The sequence below is a fragment of the Myotis lucifugus genome, unplaced genomic scaffold (genome assembly GCF_000147115.1).
Source record: "Myotis lucifugus unplaced genomic scaffold, Myoluc2.0 scaffold_105, whole genome shotgun sequence".
NCBI classification, from domain to species: Eukaryota; Metazoa; Chordata; class Mammalia; order Chiroptera; family Vespertilionidae; genus Myotis; species Myotis lucifugus.
Genome location: NW_005871153.1, coordinates 3,589,279 through 3,608,872, shown reverse-complemented (window position 1 = coordinate 3,608,872; position 19,594 = coordinate 3,589,279). Strand labels below are relative to the sequence as shown.

At 52.2% G+C, this 19,594-nt stretch overlaps 1 protein-coding gene across 1 annotated transcript in view; it reads left to right on the top strand.

Annotated features, from left to right (window-relative positions):
* Positions 1 to 19,594, top strand: part of PDIA5 (protein disulfide isomerase family A member 5) — a 62,587-nt gene that overhangs the window by 18,846 nt on the left and 24,147 nt on the right. Inside the window, exons 6-9 of the mRNA XM_023757350.1 lie at positions 2,018 to 2,078; positions 7,069 to 7,136; positions 13,366 to 13,457; positions 13,550 to 13,621. Of these exons, the coding sequence (XP_023613118.1) occupies positions 2,018 to 2,078; positions 7,069 to 7,136; positions 13,366 to 13,457; positions 13,550 to 13,621 (293 nt within the window). The remainder of the gene's footprint in view (positions 1 to 2,017; positions 2,079 to 7,068; positions 7,137 to 13,365; positions 13,458 to 13,549; positions 13,622 to 19,594) is intronic.

Here is a 19,594-nt window from a genome sequence, read left to right as displayed (position 1 = left end):
AAATAAAAAAGTAGCCCTAGCCAGTTTGGCTTAGTGGATAGAGTGTCGGCCTACTGACTGCAGGGTTCCGGGTTCGATTCCGGTCAAGGGCACATGCCCGGGTTGCGGGCTCGATCTCCAATAGGGGGCATGCAGGAGGTAGCTGATCAATGATTCTCTCTCATCATTGATGTTTCTATCTCTTTCTCCTCCCTTCCTCTCTGAAATTAATAAAAATATATTTTTTTAAAAAGTAAAGGGGGCCCAATGTATGGTAATGGAAGGAGACTTGACTTTAGGTGGTGAACACACTATGCAACATACAGATGACGTATTCTAGAATTGTACACTTGAAACTTATCTTTTTTTTTTTTTAAGGAATAGCTCTGCCTTTTCTTTTTTTAAAAAATATAGTTTATTGATTTTTTACAGAGAGGAAGGGAGGGAGAGAGAGAGTTAGAAACATCGATGAGAGAGTAACATCGATCAGCTGCCTCCTGCACACCTCCTACTGGGGATGTGCCCTCAACCAAGGTACATGCCCTTGACCGGAATCGAACCCGGGACCCTTCAGTCCGCAGGCCGACGCTCTATCCACTGAGCCAAACCGGTTACAGCGAAACTTATCTTATTAACAAATGTCATCTGAATAAATTTAATAAAAATTTAAAAAATGAGTGCCTTCGCTCTCTAGTTATATAAACAAGAGTAAACATTTTTCAGAATTTATTATAAAATGTTTTAAATTCCCATAAAATATTTGTAATCTTCTCTATCTAGCTGAAAAAATTGTAAGTAATGTGTATTCATGGTTGAAATTTTAGAAAATATAGCTTAAGGGTAAAAGAAAGAAAAAATCACTCCATCCCTTCCCTTAGAGATACCACTGCTGGTATTTCCTGTAGCCTTCTAGGCTTTCAACATAATGCGGTACATAAATATTAACAAAAGTTTCATTGGCTGTTATATGCTGTTTTGTAACTTGCTCCCCCACCCCACTTAATGTAACATGCACATCTTATTGTGACATTAAATACCCCTCTTCATAGTTTGCAGTGATGCAGCAATATTCCATTGTGTGGTGGTAGTACCACCATCTATTTACCTAACGTCTTGTTGCTGCCAGAAAGCAGCATTTTGAAATTTCCTCTTATTTTCCTTATTGTTCAGAAGAGAAAAACCTCTCATTTTCTTCTATGGAAACTGGTTAGAGGAGCTTATCTTAATCAAAATGTGCTCTGTCGTGGCGCTTCTTTGCCGTCCTTAATAGATTTGCCTTTTCCTGAACACGGTTGGCTCTCGTGGGAAGAAAGGTCTCCTGCCCTGCTCTCGCAGAAGGCTCTCCATTAGCACTGTTGTGGCCTTTGTCTTTTTACATTGATTGTATTTATTCAACCAAGGATTTTATATTGCCTAACAATGGGCCGGGCACTGTTCTCTACGGGTTTTACAAATACCCATGGTCAGTGTAGCTTGTAACTTCCTGGGGGTGGAGGGCATGTCTTGTCCTATGCTCACAGCGGGCTCTGGGGACATGGGTAATGGGGGCCGGGCTGGGGCCGGGGGAATAGATTAGCAGGTGTGGGTTAACCCCATGTTCCAGATCCCTGTCTGACATGTCAGGCCTACGTGAAAACAACCACCCATCACAGCACAACCGCTCATAGACGATGTGAGAAGGGGCAGCCTGGTCGACAGCCTCATGCGGCATGAAAAGCTCCCTGTAGACGTTTAATTGTTCAGGTGGAGCTGAAAGTAAAGCTGGTAGCCTGGTCCCGACTCCTTCATCCCAGGAGGTGGCCATGGGAAAGCCATTGGTCTGCTCGGGGCCTCAGTTTCCCCATCTGTAATATGCAAGCATGGTGCAGAAGAGATGGTTTCTGGGGTTCTTTCGGCCATGACTCTTACCGCCAACCCCCAAATCTGACAGTGGGATTTCTGCAGTGCTCGCCTGCCCCGCCCAGCACTGTGGTCCTGGGGGATGGGCCTCTGTTACTGTGGAGTGTGTGACCTGTGGTGTTCTCTGCTTGTGCCTCAGGACTTCAGACGGCTCCTGAAGAAGGAAGAGAAGCCGCTGCTGATGATGTTTTATGCCCCGTGTGAGTGACTGTTCTCCTTTGGGCCAGGATTCTTGGCGGGGCAGCTGGGGGTTGTGGGGCGGGGAGACTGGGAACAGGCCCCCGGTTTCTCACTTAGAACCCAAGTCATGCTGCTCATCCCATCTCACCATCTGTGCCTCTTGTCCTTCATCTTGACCATTTCATCTGGCTTTTCTCCCTCCTGCTTCTACGTCAGTTTTTCTCTTGCTGGAATCGGCATTCTTCTGCCCTCTGCACCCCAAGGTCCACCCAGCCACAACTCAGGTCTCCTCTCAGGTTCCTGCCCCTGCCCCTCTGCCTCCCGGGGGCCTGAAGCCCCTTCCCTGCCAGCTCTGTGCCTGGTGAGACCTCGCCAGAGTCTCGGTGCGCTCTCCAAGGTGCTGCCGCTGCTCGCCACCCGGAGCCCTGCTGGCTCCTGGCAGCTGCTCCTCCAGCTCGAGCTCCTCCAGCTCTAACTCCTGCACACCTCTGCTGGTGCCACCTGGGAGGGGAGGGGAGTCAGGACCAGGGAGCAAGTGGTTCGGTCTCTGGATACGGCAAGAGGCCATCGGGAATAGCAAAGGATCACTAAGATGACAACCAGAAGACCTGGGTCCTAACCCCAGGTGTACTGCCAGTGAGCTGGGGGACTTGGTCAAGTCCTTCACCTCCCTGTTCCTCGGCTTCTGTTTTTGGAAAAGAAGGGGTTGGATCAGAGCAGTGGCCTTCAAACTTTTTGACGTATTTCACAGCATTAAAATTTTTTCATTGAAACTCAGTACTATAAGTATACTTAAATTATATATAAACAAGCTGAAACAAAAGTTTCACAGAATCATACTAACCTTTACTACATACTCTACCAGAGGTAGTACCCACTGATATTTTCTTTTTTATTCTGTTTTATTTAAAAGAAGTCATTGGTTCTTCCAACTACTTCATAACCCTCTAATAAAGGGTCGACAAACTCTGGCCCCTAGGCTGGCTGCCTTTTTTTGTAAATTAATTTTTGTTGGAACACAGCCACGTCCGTTTGTTTACACTTTGTCTGTGGCTGCTTCCAAGCAGAGTTGAGTAGTGACAGTATGTCCCCCAAAGCTTCAGATATCTCCCGTCTGGGCCACCCCTGTAGTCTAGTGGGTCCTGACCCACCGATTAGGAAACAATGGACCAGAGCCTGTGGGAGGCCCCTACAGCTGGGACTCAGTGACCATCACATGCCCCTCATGACAGCCAGATGCCTGACAGCTGGAGAAGGAGGGGCTGTGGGTAGTGGGAGGTGGGTGTGCCTGGGATTCTGTGGCTCAGCTGGGTATCATGGGCTGTGGCACTGGGGTTCTGTTGACTCTTGAAAGTCCCTCTTCCTGAGAAGTTCTTTGAGCAAAGGCCCCTCCCACTCCCACCCTGGTGACCATGCCTCCCCAGCTGATGCTCTTCTGTGGGGCTCTGGTGGTCCTGCCTGACGTGGGGCTGTTCACCATGACAACAGCCTCTCTCAGCTCATGTTGGTCACTGTGTGGCCCCACCTGCCCTCCCCACAGACACCTCGCTGGCCCCAGGGGTGTGCCTGCCTGTGCCTCTTTTCCTAGGAGACCTGGCTCTGCCTAGAGTGCTCCGTACTTTAACCCCAGGTCATTTTCTTTATAACACTCAGTGGTTGGTTTCACCCCCTTTTGTTTCTCCTTGGAGGGGTCTTTTTAACTGCCTACCTGTGAATTGCTTAAGGATTGTCCTGCCTACACAGCCCCTTGAAGACATGAACCCCCTCCTTTGGCTCATGTCCGAACTCTCAGGACTCAACACATTGGTTAAGTGAGACTAAAACAGTGTATGTCAGTAGATAGCACGCGTCACAAGCAGGATCCTGGTATAACCACAGGATCAGTATAATGACACCTGTTCATCCCTAACCAAGAGTGGGTTCCTCGCAGTTGGCACTTGAATGTGTCATCCCTCTCAGCCACTCCCAGGCTGTCTGGCAGTGTGCCCATCCTCCTCATCACGGTGGGCAGCGATGCCAGCGTGGGCATTATCGTCACAAAATGGGAAGCTGGGTGGGAGAAGTTAGGTTACTTGTAGGTGTCATGGCAGTTAGTGGGGGAGGGAGGGAAGAAACGCATAGCTGTGAAGTTCAGATTTGTGGTGGGGGGGTTGGGTTAGATGGCCTCCTGGGTCCTAGGCGAGGAACCCCAGGATTCTTTCGCTGTTGGTTTTAATGAAACACAGTTGTGCTTTTATTCTACGCTGGCACTCAGGTCTTCCATGGCCTCATAAATGAGCTTATGCCTGGGACACACACCGATTCTCTAACTGGGGAGCCTTTCAGGGCTCCAACCCTTTGATCATGTTTGGGGTGAAGGAACTCAGAGGCTGTGTGAGCCTTTAGTTGTGACAAGGAATCTGGATCCCCAGGACCTACGGTTTATTTAGTGAATGTTTGTTGACTGCATTAACGAGAAAATAATAGGCTGACTGCTCTAACCTTTAGGGTTTGAGAGGGCTAATGAGTCTTATCTCTTCCCCTGCCTCCCACTGGATCAGTGGGAAGATAAACTCAGATAGGTACCGGCTCTCTTTTTGGTAACTGGCATGACCTCTTCCCCCAAAACTTCTTCCCCCTGCTGGCCTCCACCCATGGGGACAGTTGGCCGACTCACCACTCATTGAGGGTTTGAGTGGTAATGTTGCTGCAGGCTGCAGCAGGAAGAGCTGGGAGAGAGAGGCCGCACCTGTGGGGACAGGTAATAAATTAGGCTCCTGACTGATGAGTGTAGTACAGTGGGTGTCAGAGTCCTCCCATCTCATCAAGTCACTGAGTAAAAGTGGGCAAAGGGGTGCAAGTGTGCCTCCTGTTTTCTCCCCTGGATTGTGAAATGACCTCCTCCGTTCCCTGTGGAAGTGTTTTCCTCGTGGGCCAGAAGGCAAGCCCTCAGGCCTGGTGCTGACTGAGCCTCCTCTGCTGAATACCTGGCTCTGTCCCTCAGCCTGCAGGGCAGGTGCTGTTTCTACTACACAGGAAGGGAACGGAGGCTCAGGCCTCTTACGTCAGTAGCCCAGGGCCATATAGGCAGGAACAGTCAAGGGGAGATGCTCCCCAGAGCCGGGCTCCTTCCTCTGCCGTGCAGCCTCGCGTCGTTCCCACTGGGTGGCATCCACCTGGTGGAGGACGGTGTCCAGTGAAGTGGGCCTTCGTCCTGCCCTCAGAATCCCACAGTGGGAGCTGCTATGCCCCCTGACAAGTGTCATATCGCTTCCTTCATGACGCTGTGGGGATTGTGCTATGGTGGCAGCTCCTGGGGAGGGCACATCTTTTGTGTTTGTTTATTTTTATTAATCTCAGAGAGGAAAGGAAAGGGAGAGAGAGAGAGAGAGAGAGAGAGAGAGAGAGAGAGAGAGAAAGACCAATGAGAGAGAATCATTGAGAGAGAGAGAGAGAGAGAGAGAGAGAGAGAGAGAAAGACCAATGAGAGAGAATCATTGATCAGCTGCAACCCGGGCAAGTGCCCTGACCAGGAATCAAACCGTGACCTCCTGGTTCACAGGTCGATGCTCAACCACTGAGCCACGCTGGCCGGGCAGGGGAGAGCACATCTTGTCTTCTGAGGGCAGATGCCTGGGGTCACCCTGCGTCCTGACCTCGCCACAGCTTCTGCTCTCCTAGTCTCCCTGAGTCTGAGCCTGAACTGATGGCATGAACTGAAGCCCAGGCCTAATATGCTGGGGGTGAGGGGGTTCATCTGTCTGCCAGGCAGGAATGTCAGGGAGGGGGCCATGGGCATTTTTCGAGTTTTGTGTCAAAGCATCGTGCATCGCACCTTGTCCAGTAGACTTGGTATTGGGAGGTTAGGGTGGTCCTGGGGAGTTTGACCTGCCGACAGTTCCCCAGTGTCTCTATCTCTCTGTCCACACCTGCCAAGTCGTTCGCTCAACACGGATTAAACTTGTCAGCCCTGTCTGCTCCGTGCCATGCTGAGATGAGATCCAGCCTGACGTGGGGTTCCGGGCAGCTTTGGTGTCTGCAGCCTTCAGATGGTGTCTGCAGCCTTCAGATGCATCTCAAAGCCTGCTTTGCAGCCAAGTGCTGTCAGACAGCCTTGCGTGTCAGCACGTCCACATCCGAGGAAACGGTGCTGGTGTTCTGCAGGACCCGCACTGAGATGTGGCCCGCTCTGGTTGGAGGGAGGAGGGGGCTTTAAATCAAGGTCACTCTGAAGTAGTAGTGGATGTTTGGGGCCTGGCTGTCTTGGCCCTGAGCTCCCCAAGCCTCAGGGGCTTCACCACCCCAGGAGAGGGTTGTGACTGGCCGACCACAGAACCCCAGAGAGGGCTGAGCCAAGAACATCACAGAATCCTCCAATGTCAGAACTGTCCGGCCCAACCTTCTCATTTGCCAGAAGGACAGCAGCCCCGAGTGACCTGTCCAGGGCCATCCAGCAAGTGGAGGGCAGACGGGGACCCAAGGCGTGTCATCCTGGCCTGGCGCTCCCCCCGTGGGGCCAACAGCCAGCTTTCTCGTGGCAGGCCTGCCTCCAGTCACTGAGCAATTATCCTTGTTAATGAAGGAGAAGAGGCACAGAAGTCCCAAATGTCATTGTGTCCGTGGTTGCGCATTTTTCTAATGATATTTGATCCAGGCTCCTCTGCAGCCCCTGGCTGGGTGGGGAGGGGAGGCTCTCCGCTGTGCATGAAGCGGGTGCTCTCCTGGCACCGGTTCTGGTTCCCTGAATTCCTCTTGAGCTCCCTGTCGGCTCCCAGTGATTCAGTGCCTTGCCCTCCTCCAGCTGTGTCATGTTTGCTTCGTCCCTCCCACGTGTATTGTCACTGCCGGGCTCTGTCCTGTTTCATGAATGTAAGCTCTTTGGGGGCCAGCGCCTCTGCCTCCAGTTCCTATGTGTTCCTGGAGGCTGGGTACATGTTTGTGGGTAGAGGTGGTCCTGAGGGGAGGGAGGGCGGAGCGCAGGGCCCAGCGCCCATAGTAACCAAGTCTGGTTTTTCTCCCCCCGGTGACCAGGGTGCAGCATGTGCAAGAGGATAATGCCGCATTTCCAGAAGGCTGCCACCCAGCTGCGAGGCCACGTTGTAAGTGAGGCGAATGGGCCAGGCGGGGCTGGCTGCTTCCCCCCTGGGGAGATGCCATGGAGCGGGGGCGGGGGGAGGGCAGGTTTTGAAATCGTGAGGGGGACTTATCCTGTGCTGCTGCCCCTGCTGCCCTGGCGTGTGGTTCAGACACCTGTCCTCGGGGAGTCTTGAGAACCGATGCCATGGAGTTGCTGGGACCAGGAGAGTTTAGCACCTGTCAAAGGCCTGTAACGAAATAGCTAAGAAAACAGCAAGGGGTGTTGCCGGGAGGCTGGTGGCCAACAGCAGATCATCGGGGTCCAGCATTCCTGGGGCTGGGCTCCAAAGCGGCCAAGACTCCTGATGACGGGGAGCCCAGTGGCAAAGAAAGGGGCACAGTGACACCAGTGGCAGCGGAAGCAGAAGCAGGTGCCCGAGGCCGTCTCCTACCCAGGCCGCCCGGGCTCCTGGGGCCCTGTGAGGTGGGAGAATGGTGGAAAGGAGGCAGCCCAGGTGGGAGCCGGAGCTCTAGGTCTTGAAGGAACGTGTGCAGGGTGTGCAGGGCAGAGCAGACAGAACACAAGATGTTTCAGAGGGGACCTGAGGGGGAAGAGGAGCCACTGAGGAAACTGGCCTGCAGAGCAGTGGAAACAGCCAGGGTGGTCAGTGAGAGAGGAGGGGTGCTGGGCGGTCAGACTTCGCCCAGGGCTGAGGGTCAGTCACTGGTGGTCCTGGCCGACTCTGTGTTCCCTGCCTGCCAGGCTTGTCTCTTCTGTGCCTGTGTCTGTCCATTTCTCCATTTACCCTTAGCCACAGAGGTTTGGGGTTTGGGGGGAGGGAGGGGCAGGTGGAGAGGTTTCTTGATGGCAACAAAAAACAACAGCTAGCTCCGTGGGGTCAGCCAAAGTCCCACTAAGGGCGTTCTGGGTCTTAAAACTGCATCGTGATCTTTATGGGTCAAATTAAGTTGGCGATTAGTTCCAAGTCAATTTGAAAAGTTTCAGTGGCAGCACCTGGGTATGGGACAGCTCTGCTGGCGGCTGCAAGGTCGGGCTGCAAAGAGCCAGCGCTTTCTCTTTTGACCTCATTCTGGGGATACCAAGGTCCTGCGTGTTTCTCACTAGTGAATTTTTAGCAACTTGCCTGGAGACGTTTGGCCGTGGGGCACACATACATCACTCTGGGAACGTTTCCCTTAACATTTTGGGGCCTCCACAGATACCATATTTTAAGATTATTTCACCTGGAGAAAAGACTTAATTACCCACAGCATTCTCCTTATCTGCCCCCGCATACACACAGAAAACTGCTCCGCTCAACTTCCAAACTCCGGTGCAGTGGGAGGTCAACAGCTCCAGGCCCAACCAGATCACGAACTACCTGGCCAGCCCCTTCAAAGCAGGCCAGGTCTTGGTGCCAGTCTCGGGCACCTTCTGGGCGGTTCTCAGCCATTGCTGCATCTACCTGTCAAACCCAGCGGCCCCTCCCGCACGCCCACAGAGCTTGTCCCTGCTACCCACGGCCAGGTCTGTCCATCTTTGCTTTTGTTCTAAATCACTTTGCTCACCAGTTGACACTCATGAGTTTCTCACTGAAATAAGCCAGGTTCATAGCAGGTGCCCAATGCTGATAAATGAACGAACGAGTGTGTGGTTTGCTACTCCTGGGTCCATTTTATTTTAAGCTCTTTATGTACGTTAAAGTAATGTTCCCCTTTTTAAAGGAATTCAAAGCATCAGTTATTAAGGACAAAAACAAAGTGGGAAGGACGTTTCTGGGGCGAAGGCCTTCCCCCGTGGCCCTGGGTTCATACTGGGCTCTTTTGCAAGGGTAGCCCTGAGGTTACTTCTGTCAGGTTGCCTGGGCCCTGGTTGAGAAATAGAAAATGCGAGCCTTCCACTTCCCTAGACAGCGTTACAGGAAAGCCAGTGGGGTTGTCCGGGTACCAGGCTTGGCCAGGTGTCAGGTACCTCGACCTAAGTCATCTGTGTCATGTGAACTCATCCGTTTCCTCGCTTCTCTATTTTCTTCTTTGAGGTTTATTTTGTTTTGTTTTCCCCTTAGTTTCTTAGGGAAACATCTTTGCTTTCCTTTGAAAAGTTCTCACCCTTTCCCAGCTCCATAGAGGGGGAGGGTTCTGGTCACCATGGACACCACCCACTGTAGGAGGGATCTGGAGGCGCCAGCACCTGGTGCAGCCACAGCTCCCCAGACACGGGGTGACTAGAGGTGTGGATTCCTTTCTGCCCTCACACACAGGGCGGAGATGGGCTGGCAGTCCCCAGGAATCAAAAGCTCGCTCCCTCGCTGTTGCTGAACTCCAGCTGGGTTAACGCCCTCTGTCTCCTTTTCATCTTTGTCATCTTTGAGCCCTTTGTGGCCGTGTCTATGGCGAGGGCCATAAATCTGCCTCTTCTTCAGATGTCTTGGGAGGTATCCAACCTGATGATATCACTAAGACGGAAGCCAGGCCAGGTCAGGGATGCGCAGCCTTTGCCATTTTCCAGACTGAGATCTGCCTCTTTTGTGCTGTCACTGACGTCTGGTGAATCATCGGTGTCTGTCCCAGCTACTGCTGATTGACATCCTCGTTAGCAGGGGATGCTGCTCCCTGATCAGAGTCACCATCAGAATGAGCCTGTCCCCGTCTGCCTTCTCTTCCCAGCCTTGCCAGATCAACATCTACACTGTCTCTTGTTAACCTTGGCCACGATGGACCCTCTGGGTGCAAACACCGTGAAACGGGTCGGTCGTGGTGACAGATTTGTGCAAATCAGACTCCCACTAACCATCAGGGAGATCTTGGCAAAGAACCTTGGAGCCTCCATTTCCCCATCTGTAAAATGGGGAGATAACAGTAAGCCTGCCCACCTCACTGGAGTGTGGTGAAGAGCAAACGGGCTGGAGTGTGGAGACAGGTCTGTAACCTACAGACACTTCACAGATACAGATGATTGACACCCCACTGCTCGGTACTTGCTGTTCCTCTCACGCACTAGATGGGGGCGCTCCCATGGTGCTGCTTTCCACCCTCTTTTTTTAGTAGCGCACTGGAGCAAGGGCCTGGCGCTGCGCTTTCCTTGTCTCAGTATGGCCTCTCCCTCAGGGAGCTTATCTACCTCCACAGCTTCAACATAATGTAGCTCCAAGCAGCCTGAGTCCCTAAACCCTAGTACCACGTGCCAGCCTGCCTGCTTGACATCTTGGTCTGGATTTTTCTCCCTGTGTTCCAGATGCAGGATGTCTAAAATAAAATTCTGTATCTTCCCGCCTGGCAGACTGGCCGCTTCTCTTCACGACTATCCTGAGTACCCCAGGTTCCTCTGCCAACGTGCCAGGGTGTCATCACACATCTCCCCCTCACGGCCTCCGTCCTCTCCCTGCCCCCATTCTGGGCCAGGCCCTGGTTCGCTCACACAGGGTGGTTGCCAAAACAAAGACCGCTGACTTGTCTCCCTGATCTATGACTTTCCCGGGCCGCTCAACCTCTCTACTTAAAAAATGCAGCCGGGAAGCCCTCTGTAGCTCTCCAGCACCTCCTGAATAAAGTCTGGTTTCTTAGGCATACAAGTCTTCCAGGGACCTCAGCAAACTCATCCAGCCTTCATCACGCCCTTCTGTGTCCTGCAGTTCATAAACTGATGTGTTCCCCGTTTCTAGGGCCGAATCTTGTTTTGTTTTGCCTCCTTTTTATCTTCCGGAATGTCTGCGGAAATCTGACCCTCCTGTTGGCTGCGGAAATCTGACCCTCCTGTTGGCTCTAGCTCACATGTCCTGTCACAATGTGGGCTAAACATGAGGAAGAGCGTGTGGTGCCAACAGAACGGCCCCAGGCAAGAGCGTGTGGTGCCAGGCGCTGTGGCCCCAGCTTCTCCTTAGGTTGAGACCAGTTTTGCCTCATTCAACTTCACAAACTCCTAAAGGGTTTGTACGTAGTTGTTTAAAAAAATATGTATCTTTTTTACTAAGAAATGTCCCCAAAGTGGTATAGAAGTGCTACAGAAATTCAGAGAATTTAGCGTTCATTATAAGCTAAGGTAGTTTGGAAAATCTGCCAGGAAAGGTGGGATTTGATTTGCCTTAAGGATGAATGAGTCTCCGGTGTGGGCACCTTAAGCCAAAGGATCGGAAGACACAAAATAGGGGCATGGTGTGTGTTCTGGAAATGAGACCAGAATTGCAGAGCCTCTTAGCAGTCCTAATGAAAAGACCAAACATACAGTGTGTTTTGAGTGTTGTAGATCCTTGTACTATTTCATTTCATCTTCACAGCAACCACAGGAGGTGGCCGCAGGTGAGGAAATTGAGGCACAGAGACAACTGTGACTTATTCAAGGAAATGCATCTACTAAGTGGGGAATTGGGATTCAAACCCAGCCTCCTGAGCCTGAGCCTCCTCCTCGTCACTGTGGTTCGCTGCTTGTCTGCGAGGTGCCTTAGACAGCACTCGGCCCAACTTCTTCCCTGTGCAGAAATCTCAACCTGTCTCATTCCTGGGAGAAGAAAAAGTCTAGACCCCAGCAGGTGTGCATTGAAGGGTTTTGTAAGAGAGATGAACTCAGAAATGAGGTGGGGAGTGTATGTCTTTGAGTGTGAAGTTAGACTTTAGCCTGTACTCAATGGAATTAAAAGGTTTTGTGCACGGGAGTGATGTAATGAAAGAGGAGGATGTGGAAGATTAATCTTATGGTGAATGTGCACCGACACTAGGGAGATCAATTAGACATAAAAAGGAAAGAACTTTAAAGTAGACAATTATTACTGGAAAAGGCTGCTGAATCAGTCTGGCGAAATGAGCAGCATGGCTTCTCGAGGGTCCCAGGGCTTCGTGTAAGTTCTGTTTCAGGCTTGTTTTTCCTATGATTTTTGCAGCATCCCAAAATGGGCTGGGCGGGAAAACCCCAGTGATTTAGCAAGCATTTATTGTGTGCCCGGCATTGTGCGAGGTACTGAAAACAGTCAGAAAGACGAGTTTCGATGCCTCTAGGGATGGAGTTGTCAGAGGCACAGGTGGCTGCCACACTGGGAGGATTTGGCAGGAAATAAAGAATTTGATTATTGAGCACAAATTTTGTGCTAAAATCTCGGATATGGATCATCTCATTCAGTTCTCTTAAGGGCCCTGTGATAGTCTGATCGCCCACATCTTCCAGACAGGGAACTTCACTCAGTGACTGGCCCAAAGTCAGATGACTCCAACGTTGAGGCCGTCTCCTGAATGAAGTTCATTGCCCAATGAAACAGCTGCTTACCTTTTTCTCTTCCCATGCGTCCTTACCCATGGGAAGGGTTCTTCCTGGGTTTCTTCTTGCTCTTCTGTAACTGCCGCTGGCTTTTGCGGACTTCCTTTCCCCTCTCCTCTCCACCACCTGCTTCCTGTGTCTGGCTCCTCCATCTACATTCTCTCATGCAAACAGATCCAGAGTCCTCTTTCTGGGCACCTGATCCTGCCCTGGAGAAGGAGGTTTCTGCTCCAGGAAAGATGTTTAGGGGCCCCTGCTCCAGGTTGTTCTTAGAGCCGCCCTATCGTCAATATCAGCCACTAAAATTCTTCCCCATGCAGGGGTGCTGGGTAGGTGGACCCCTGCACCCAGAGCATGTTCAGACTTCGGAGATGGTGGTCAGGTCAGGCGGTAGGTGGTGGTCCCAGACAGGAGGAGAGAGTTGGGGAGGCCTAGCAGGGTCTGGAGAGAGGAGAGTTAGGCAGGCGGGTCATCATGAGAACCACACGGAGCTGCAAGGTCCGATAACGTTGCACAGGGAGCCACGGTGGACAGGCCATAGGTATCCAGGAAGGTGTCCGAGGACATGGCTGCGTGGTGATCCCATCATTTGGGAGTAGAGTTCAACCTTAGTTGACACGGGCAAGGAAGAGTCCTAATCTGTCCTTGGTGGCAGTGGTCCCCCTCCAGGACCTGTTTGAACTTAGTAGCAAGGCCAGGTTTCTTCCTCAAACCCCAGAGCCTCGTTTCTGCTCTGGGGTGTTCTTCCTACAGGGCAGGTGAAAGACACCTGTGCGAAGGGCAGCACTGGGGCCCAGGTGCCTCTCCCAGAGCTCTCGGCCGCCATTCCCAGCTGGCTCTGCTTGCCCTGCTCCCTGCTGCCCTAGGCTGCACCTCAGGTTCAGGGGCTTTGTCCTATTCATTATGTCCCCATCGTTTTTGGCGGGACAGCTGGACAGGAGGCACCTGGACAAGGCGAGGTGTCTGCTGGGCAGAGGGTGGACAGGTTGTTCTCCCTTCCACCCGAGGTGCTGGCCGGGATGAACATCTACCCCTCGGAATTTGAAAACATCAAGGAGGAGTACAACGTGCGGGGCTACCCCACCATCTGCTACTTCGAGTAAGTCCCCTACCTCCCTGCGGATGCCCGCCGCCTCCATGATGGCATTTGCATCCCCGGTTGAGCCCACATTGTCTCTCCACGTTTTACAGGAAAGGACGGTTTCTGTTCCAGTATGAAAACTACGGGTCCAGCGCCGAGGACATTGTGGAGTGGCTGAAGAAGTAAGTTGGGCATTTACCTGCAGGTGGGGGTCGGGAGCAGCAGCGGGGGAGCTGGTGCCCAGAGGGAGGGGCCTCTGCCAGGCCCCAGGGTGGTGCCTGGTCCTAGGGCTCTGGCTGCGGTTTGAGGACGAGGGCGAGGAAAGGGAAGGACCTGTTACGCTGCCCACACAGCTATTTCTGAGTTGCATCTCCGTGGGAGGGTGGGGCGGCTCTGAGTTTAGGATGCAGGCGTTGGGAGGATTTGGTGTGACTTTGGCTGTGATGATCGCATTTCAGATAGTTTTTTCCCTTATACTATCGGTCTCATGGATAGACGTGTTTCTTGCCAGGTGCCAGGTTTGAGACCTGTCACCGGAGGTGTCTCTGAAAATAGAATTGTCGTTTGCGTTCTTATTTCAAACATAGCACCATATTAGGAGCTATGCAGCTACTGGAAATGCTCTGATGCCGTAGGTGTGCAGAGCGCTTGGCTGTTCACCCTGCCCTCCCCACAGACACCGCTTCTTCGCAGCCGTGTGGGCCCCGTTGAGTAATGTGATTAGGCCCTGAATACCCCAAAGCACCCCCTCACCCGAAGGCCCCTCATGCTCAGCGTTGACTTTGGCATGATGGGTGGACCCTGACTGTGTGTGGATGGGGAGCTGGGGTGGGGCCACCTCTTCTGGAAGCCTCCAGGCCGGCCTAGCTGAGCGCTCACCTGCTTGCTTCGTGCTTGGCCGGGCATCCGTTTGCACTTACCAGTCACAACTGCTGTGTGGTCATTTTTGCATAATCACAGCTAACATTTGGGGGGCTCCGCTTTGTGGCTGACACTGTTCTAAGCACTTTAGGTGGATTCTCTTCTGAGAACAGCCCTGAAAGGAAGCTATGGCTGTTACCCTTGTATGAAGGAGGTTACTGAGCACAGTGGTCAAGGGCCAGGGCCCACCCAGCCGCAGCTCCCACCATCTCCACCATCTTGTAGCAGCTCCCACTTCGGGAGTTCTGGTCCGCCCCTCCCCCGTTGCCAGCCTGGTGGATATGTGTTGACATCATTACCCAAGGGGCCCAGGCTTAAAGAATAGTTACCAAAACGTGGAGGTGGAAAACGAGTACTTTCAGAAAGGGAGAAGAGGATGAATGTTGTACCAAAGAAAAACCCCACAAGAAACAAACGATTAGATTCTAAAAGTCGAAACTCTGAGTCCTCTGTCGGTGCCCAGGGGCCCGGGAGATGAAACACAGCGATAGCATCGTGTTTATGCAGGGTCTTTGATTTCTTGGAGCATTTCCTATCTCTCTCCCCATCTGTCACCTCATTTCCAGCCCCTGCCCAGGAAGGCAGCTGCCCACTACACATGTTCATTGTCTCAACTTGGGCCTTCGCTGCCCCCATCTTCCTTTCTCACTCGATAACAGCCGTGCCCGCTCCTGCAGCCAGGCATATCGCTCTGCTTTGGGAGGTTTCGGCAAATAACAGTCTCATTTGTCACCAGAGCATAAAAATCTGTCTGCTTCCCTCCCCTTCTCTAACCTTTTCTGGTTTCAAAATAGACTCATGTCTTTTTGAAAGGATAGGTTTGGTTTTTTAAAAAAACATACTGAGAATTGCTAACCATAGACAAGGGAGCATATCCGTGGCATTTCTGAGGTGGGTTATTATCTCCTCCTGGGGCCCGCCACTCTGTCCCCACCCCTGCTGTCTGCACACTGCCCGCCCAGCTTCTCACGGATCTCGGCTCCAGCCCGAACCCCAGGGCTGCCTCCAGGTCTGTGTCCTGGGTGGATGCCTCCCTCTCCTCACCCACCTTGTTAGCAGCTTCCGGTTCACCCTGGGTCTCCAGGTTGGTGGGATAACTCCAGGCAGGTAGCATCTGGGTCTCCCTGGCAACCCCTCCAGAGATGTCCAGCCACCTGTTCACTGTGTCCGGGGACACACGCAGCCCACTCCCCCGGCACAGTGGGCAAGGAGGCGACCTCCGAAAAGACCCCAGTGAGCCGCCCCACCTCACACCCCAGCAAGAACTAGCAATGCCACTGTGCTGCCAACTGGCTTAATTGTTTAAAACTCTTTTAAAATTAGATTTTAAGGCTATTGAAATGAGATATATTGTTCTAGAAAAACTTAAAAATATAGTTAAACAACAACAAAAAAAGCCCCCCTCCCCACACACACACTTCCCAAAGATAATGAGATGTGTTCTGATATTTTGGTGAGTTTCCTTCTAGATTCTCCTCCCCTCCAACGCACACACATATACCCAGCTCTGAGGACCGGGATTTTAAGTCTTTACCAGATTTCCCCTCAAATCCTGGTGGGTAGCAGTGACCCACCTCTTCTGCTTCCCTGCCCTTCTCCCCTGGGCCTCTCCATTGCTCACCGCGAGGGCAGCCCAGTGTGGAGAGGATGAGGGTGGGTCCAGCCTGGCTAATTCTCTGGATGACTTTCAGAAGCTCGGGGAGAAGAGCCCAGATCCTGCCCTCCGACGAGTGTCGCTGGTGGGTGAGCATAGTGTGAGGCTGGGCAGGGAGTCCCAGTGTCCAGTGTGCCAGGGCATTGGCAATGGCCGCTGGGCCCTCTGGGCTCCTGACAGCTTGTTTCTCAGGCCCCTCTGCAGATTTCATGCCGCAGCGCTGGGCTGAGTAGGTGGCGTATGCGGAAGTGGCAATCCCTTTGGCCTAGCCATCCATTTCTGCCTGTTTATTTTTTGTGCTCACCAGAGAGAGTTGAAAACAAGCGCAGAGTTTTCTTATGAGGCTTAGACTTGTATCTCCTCTTCCAAGGCTCGGGCACTTGCCTCAGGCAAGGATCTGTGCGAACCACCCAGGGAACCCAGTCTCAGGATCAGAAGGGAGTGTCAACGTCAGTGAGTCTGCCCCAGCAGTTCCCTTTATTGTTCGCATCACCTCTAGGATCGATGTAGTCAGCTCAGCCCCACAAACACCCCGGAGAGCAGGGCTGGGGCTCATTTTGAAGCTGTCCATTCCTGTTTGAAGGATTCTTATGATTGAGGTCATGAGCATCTAGGAACATTTGGCTCATACTTTGTAAATTTAGAAAGTGCTGTCTCACATTCATTATCTGTCTAGATGTACCTGAGGAGTAGATAAAGAAAGGCCCACATATATATGATCTTGTAGATGTTTTTTAAAATATATATATATTTGATTGATTTCAGAGAGGAAGGGAGAAGGAGAGAGAGAGAAACATCAATGACGAGAGAGAATCATTGATCAGCTGCCTCCTCCACGCCCCCTACTGGGAATCGAGCCCAGAAATCCCTGCATGTGCCCTGACCAGGAGTCAAACCGTGACCTCCTGGTTCATGGGTCGACACTCAACCATTGAGCCACACCGGCTGGGCTGTCTTTTGATGTTTTAAGTCAAGTTGGTTGCTTGAGCCCCTAGACCTGCAGTGGAGGAAATAGGACTCCAGCCCAGGTTCTCTGACCCCCGATCAGCTCTCTTTCCTGCTTACCTGTTGTGGATGGAAGGTTCTGTCTTCTGTTGAGCTGCAGTTCTTTCTCTGGGGCTTCCATTTGTTGGTGTTGGTTCTCCTTTTCGGGGCCATGGAGAATAAACCTTAATTTCTTTTCCTGATGCAGTCGGAAATATTCAAAGGTAGTTGTTGTGTTCCCCGGGTCTTCTCTGGGTCCTTTAACCATTCTTCTCTCGTTCCATCATTTACTCAAAAAGCATTTGTTGGAAATCTGCTGTGTGTTAGGTGCAGGGTGCAGGGTACAGAGATAAGAGGGAGCAGGAGCCCCCATCTCCAAGGAGACAGACAGTAAAAAACGTAATTCAGGAATAGTGTTTGGCCTCAGGCTTGTACTCAATCCCCCTCTTCCCAGTAAGTCTCACCACTGTGCCCAACTCTGCCGTCCTCTCCAGAGAGTAAGCTTCCTGCTGTGTGCTGGGTGGGAGAGGGGCGGGGGTGTGCACCTGGCTGCTAGAGCAGGGGCAGGATAGGGCCTGGCTGCTCAAGCTTTCAGCTGCCTCCTGTTTTCAGCCCAGAGCCCCAGCCCCAGCCCTGCTTCAAGGGGGTGGTGCCTCTGCGTCCACTGGAGTTTTGCACATCAGTGTGGTTCCTGCCCCCTCTTCTTCCCTCCCCTGTCCTGTACCCTTTGCACCTGCAACAGGATTCTGCCCTCAGTGTGGCTAAGTCATTTTTCTAACTTCTAAAATGGCACTGTCCTTTTTTTCTCTCTTCATGGTTGCCTTCTTTGTGCTCCTGTGGGTTCATACTTACAAACAACAGCAACAACAACAAACTGTACTGTTATTTTAGTGGTTTGGGAGTGTGTTCTCTGCCATGTTTAACTAGAAGTTTCTCAGGCGTTTGCATATGCTTCTGCTGCTAAGCCATGGCTTCTCCATTCAGTGTGTAGGCTTTGCTGGATTTTAATTATTTTAATATTCATTCCATTCATATAATTAATTTTTAAAAGATACTTAAAAATTATACACTGAAGTCTTGCTTCCACTTGTTTTCTCCCTCTTACCCCCTAGAGGTAGCAACTTGGATTCGTTTCTTTATGCAGACACAGGCAAATGTGAATAAGTATTTATTAAATCTCTCCCAGCTTTGTTAGCATGGGATGGCCTATTCGGTGTGTCCGGGCAGTCTGCCCACGACAGTGGAGCAGCTTCCTGGTCCTTTGCCCTGCTCAGCCCTCTGTCGGGTGGACGGACTGCAGGCTACCTACCCATCTCCCACCAATGACACTGGGCTATTTTCAGTCTTTGCTATGACAAGTCGCCTACGACGAATACCTTTGAATGCACATAATTTTACTGCGTGCCAGTGTATTGTAAAGATAAATTCTCTGCAGTGGAATTGGTGGTGTGTTTGGAGGTGTTGGTATTTTGATCCCAAGCATAGGAATTTAGGTTTCTTTGTGTTGGTCTGAGACCATTGTCTGGCTGGTGACGTTCCGGAGCTTGATTTTGCCACCAGCCCCATTTGATGTTGGATGCACAAGAGCTGAGAGTGGGTTGCCATCTCCCTGCCGCTCCCCATTACTTGGGACAGGATGGCTGAGGCTGCCAGCGGGGCCTAGTCAGAAGCACCAGGAGGGCTTCCGAGAGGGGGGCGGGTAGCGTCACACCCAGGCCCTGCTGTGAGGTAGGGGTGGCGGATTCCGTTGTCTCCACCACATTGCTCTCATAAATCCTCAGCCCTGGCCGCTGGAACTTTACACTTTTCTACTATCAGCTCTGAGAAGCGGGAAACAATGGTTGTCTTTTCACATTTGTCATCCTAATGGGTTTTTTCAAAATAGCAATTAAGGTGCTTGTGGCAGTGAAGCGCCAGGGAGCTCGGTCACCAGTCACGGAGGACACCTGAGCGCCTTCCGCTCAGAGAGCAGACAGCTGGCCATGTGGACACCAGCACGCAGTCACCCTGGGCGGGCGGAAACGGGCTCCACGGAGGCTGGGGGCTCCGAGGTTTTGCAGGCAGCGATGGTGGCGTCGGGATTTGGACTCACCCCAAGCGGCTCTTTCTGCTTCAGCTCTGCCTCGGGGAGAACTAGATAAGCTTGGCCTGGTCTCTCGGAAGGCTTTGTGATGTACCATCCATGCTGCCATACTTAGGGTGCCCCCAGCCCGGTTCGCTTGGCCCCCCTCTTGCTTTCCATGACCTCCTCCCACACTGGTCACCCAGGAGGCAGCCTCTCTCTTTCCTCCTCACCCCCATGTCCACCCCCCTCCCCTATGGTCTTCCCTCTCCGGGTCCCTGCTGGTGGGGCACTGCTAGACACAACAGCAAGCTTTCCAAAGGCCACTCTGCTGTGCTATTTGTTCTTGCCAGTTTGCTGAAAGTTTGAAAGAGCTTGAGAAGCTCACAAACCTCCAGATTCCAGGGAGGCAGCGACATTTCCTGAGCTGCCTAGAGAGCTATCGCTGCACCCCGCTATTCATGATGGGACATCAGCGAAGCACTTCCGAGGGGCTTTGAGGGGACAGTGGAGGTGGGCAGGGCCAGGCCACTC